The sequence below is a fragment of the Coturnix japonica genome, unplaced genomic scaffold (assembly GCF_001577835.2).
Source record: "Coturnix japonica isolate 7356 unplaced genomic scaffold, Coturnix japonica 2.1 chrUnrandom569, whole genome shotgun sequence".
In the NCBI taxonomy this organism is placed as follows: domain Eukaryota; kingdom Metazoa; phylum Chordata; class Aves; order Galliformes; family Phasianidae; genus Coturnix; species Coturnix japonica.
The window spans coordinates 25,287-25,982 of NW_015439944.1; the positions used below are offsets into that span (position 1 = coordinate 25,287).

Below are 696 nucleotides of genomic sequence, written 5' to 3' on the forward strand. Positions count from 1 at the left end.
ATATAGGGTGGACTTATAGGGCACCTATAGGGGACTTGGGGGGGCCTATAGGGCATTAATAGGGGGATATATGGGGTGGGGGCTTATAGGGCACCATATAGGGCACCTATAGGGGACATGGGGGGGGTTATAGGGCACCTATAGGGGGATATATGGGGGGCTTATAGGGCGCCTATAGGGGCCCCAGTCATGACGTCACGGGGAGCCGATGACGTCACAGTCCGGGTTGGGGGCGGGGCTTCCACTCACCTCTTTCCCGCGCCACCGGCCACCGCCCCGCAGAGCCGCCGCTTCCGGTTTCCGGTTAGTACGTCACTTCCGGTTAGGAAGATAGGCGGAAGTGAGCGAGGATCATAGAGAGCGGCGGTCCTCCAACCGCCTCGTACCATAGAGACGAGCGGGAGCTGGAGGGGATCGGGCTGCCCTATAGACCCCATAGAGCTCTATAGGACTCTAAGGGCCCTATTGACCCCATATAGAGCTCTATTGACCCCATATAGAGCCCTATTGATTCCATATTGAGCCCTATTGACCCCATATAGAGCTGCATTGACCCCATATAGAGCCCTATTGATTCCATATTGATCCATGTTGTCCCCATAGAGATCTGTATTGACTCCATATTGATCCATGTCGACCCCATATAGAGCCCTACTGACCCCATATAGAGCTCTATTGACCCCATATAGAGCCCTA

The 696-nt window shown here is 54.7% G+C and overlaps 2 protein-coding genes across 2 annotated transcripts in view; one reads left to right on the plus strand and one right to left on the minus strand.

Moving 5' to 3' along the window:
* LOC107307374 (zinc finger and BTB domain-containing protein 45-like) overlaps positions 1–393 on the minus strand; it is an 11,444-nt gene extending 11,051 nt beyond the window's left edge. Inside the window, exon 1 of the mRNA XM_032441791.1 lies at positions 250–393. Coding sequence (XP_032297682.1) covers positions 250–389 — 140 coding nt within the window. The 5' untranslated portion in view covers positions 390–393. The remainder of the gene's footprint in view (positions 1–249) is intronic.
* The window catches only part of LOC116652666, a gene marked incomplete at its 3' end in the record, with an annotated part of 15,282 nt that overhangs the window by 3,329 nt on the left and 11,257 nt on the right, over positions 1–696 (plus strand). The gene's annotated exons all lie outside the window — the stretch shown is intronic.